General features: G+C 44.6%; 1 protein-coding gene across 2 annotated transcripts in view; it reads left to right on the forward strand.

Moving 5' to 3' along the window:
* LOC143291480 (arylsulfatase I-like) overlaps positions 1 to 2,500 on the forward strand; it is a 23,995-nt gene that overhangs the window by 2,029 nt on the left and 19,466 nt on the right. For both annotated transcript variants that reach the window (XM_076601358.1, XM_076601359.1), the window contains exon 2: positions 2,463 to 2,500. This exon is cut by the window's right edge and continues 200 nt beyond it. In XM_076601358.1, coding sequence (XP_076457473.1) covers positions 2,463 to 2,500 — 38 coding nt within the window. The remainder of the gene's footprint in view (positions 1 to 2,462) is intronic.

Below are 2,500 nucleotides of genomic sequence, written 5' to 3' on the forward strand. Positions count from 1 at the left end.
GTGATATAAACTGAGCGTTGTGAGTGCAGTTACTAACAAGCCAAAATGTGATATAAGCTGATCGTTGTGAATGCAGTTACTAACAAGCCAACATGTGATATAAGCTGATCGTTGTGAGTGCAGTTACTAACAAGCCAACATGTGATATAAGCTGAGCGTTGTGAGTGCAGTTACTAACAAGCCAAGATGTGATATAAGCTGATCGTTGTGAATGCAGTTACTAACAAGCCAAAATGTGATATAAACTGAGCGTTGTGAGTGCAGTTACTAACAAGCCAACATGTGATATAAGCTGATCGTTGTGAATGCAGTTACTAACAAGCCAACATGTGATATAAACTGAGCGTTGTGAGTGCAGTTAGGAACAAGCCAACATGTGATATAAGCTCAGCGACGGGTGTGTAGTTAGGAACAAGCCAACATGTGATATAAGCTCAGCGACGGGTGTGTAAAGTTAGGAACAAGCCAACATGTGATATAAGCTGAGCGATGGGTGTGTAGTTAGGAACAAGCCAACATGTGATATAAGCTAAGCGATGGGTGTGTAAAGTTAGGAACAAGCCAACATGTGATATAAGCTGAGCGACGGGTGTGTAAAGTTAGGAACAAGCCAACATGTGATATAAGCTAAGCGATGGGTGTGTAAAGTTAGGAACAAGCCAACATGTGATATAAGCTGAGCGATGGGTGTGTAGTTAGGAACAAGCCAACATGTGATATAAGCTAAGCGATGGGTGTGTAAAGTTAGGAACAAGCCAACATGTGATATAAGCTGAGCGATGGGTGTGTAAAGTTAGGAACAAGCCAACATGTGATATAAGCTGAGCGATGGGTGTGTAAAGTTAGGAACAAGCCAACATGTGATATAAGCTGAGCGATGGGTGTGTAAAGTTAGGAACAAGCCAACATGTGATATAAGCTGAGCGATGGGTGTGTAAAGTTAGGAATAAGCCAACATGTGATATAAGCTGAGCGATGGGTGTGTAAAGTTAGGAACAAGCCAACATGTGATATAAGCTCAGCGATGGGTGTGTAGTTAGGAACAAGCCAACATGTGATATAAGCTAAGCGATGGGTGTGTAAAGTTAGGAACAAGCCAAGAGCATTTGATCGGAGAGAAGATGGGTTGGCGCGGAGTGGGGATGGGGGAGGGCGGAGGGAAGGTGGATGACCAACAACAGCGCGCGCCATCTGATGACACTCCACCCAACGGCTGCCATGGAACGGTTGACAGGTCACCAGTGGAGGGGTCGTCTCGAAAACAAAGGAGGTGGCGACGCGGCCGAAATTAATCGAAACGTCGCCCGGCCGTCTCTTATAGAGTGACGTGTGTGACAGTGACGTGTGTGACGTGTGTGACAGTGACGTGTGTGACAGTGACAGTGACGTGTGTGACCGTGACAGTGTGTGACAGTGACGTGTGTGACCGTGACAGTGACGGTGACAGTGTGTGACAGTGACAGTGTGTGACAGTGACAGTGACATGTGTGACAGTGACAGTGACGTGTGCGACTGTGACAGTGACAGTAACGTGTGTGACAGTGACAGTGACAGTGTGTGACAGTGACAGTGACGTGTGTGACAGTGACAGTGACAGTGACAGTCCCAAGGTGCGATGTGTCTGAACTGACCAACACTGTCCTGGCCACAGAACCTCCAGTTCAAACATGAATGAACTTAAAAATCGAGTTTAATCTCATTCAGTCTCCTTCACTCGCAGCTCATTTTATCCCACTCAGCCAGTCCTCTCTTCTCCTCTACACAGACCCCTCGGATGTCCAGTGGGTGTCTGAATGACCCAACCTTTAGCTTCCGTCGTCAGAATTGTGGTATTCTTTGTCAACATTCACCTCTTCAGTATAAGAGCCTTCCGCTTGCAATATTTTGATGATGGTAACTGGGGTGAAACGCTGTTGACGTCGTCTCTTTCGCCGTTCGTATGGAGAGAGTTAACACAGCGTGGCAGTCTATCTGTCTTTGTCTCTGTGCTTGTCTGTTTCTGTCTGTTCCTCTGCCTGTCTGTGAGTCTATGTCTCTTGTCTGTCTCTCTCATCAATGTAATTTTATGTCAGTGCTAGATGACGATGCCTACAACGAAGAAGACGACGACGACAACGACGTTATATTCAAATAATGTTTCTTAATTCTTTCTGTTTTTACATTAAGAATACTAGTTATTACCTGCAGTGTGTGGATGTATGTATGAAACGATGTATGTGATATTTTTTACATTTGTATCTTCGTAATATTTGTTGGGGCTGTTGTTGGCTTTTACAGTTATGGTCCCCATGTTGTTTACTTGTCTATGTTGTGATAATGCACCTGACCAAATTTCTCCAGTTGGAGATAATAAAGTTATTCTTATCTTATCTTATCTTATCTTATGTCGATGATGAAGATGCTGCTGCTGCTGCTGATGATGATGATGATGATATTGATGATGTTGTTGGTGCTCATTTCAGGAAGTCTGATCCGAACATGAGCAGCGTTCACTTCACCG

The sequence above is a fragment of the Babylonia areolata genome, chromosome 17 (assembly GCF_041734735.1).
Source record: "Babylonia areolata isolate BAREFJ2019XMU chromosome 17, ASM4173473v1, whole genome shotgun sequence".
Classification (NCBI taxonomy): Eukaryota; Metazoa; Mollusca; class Gastropoda; order Neogastropoda; family Buccinidae; genus Babylonia; species Babylonia areolata.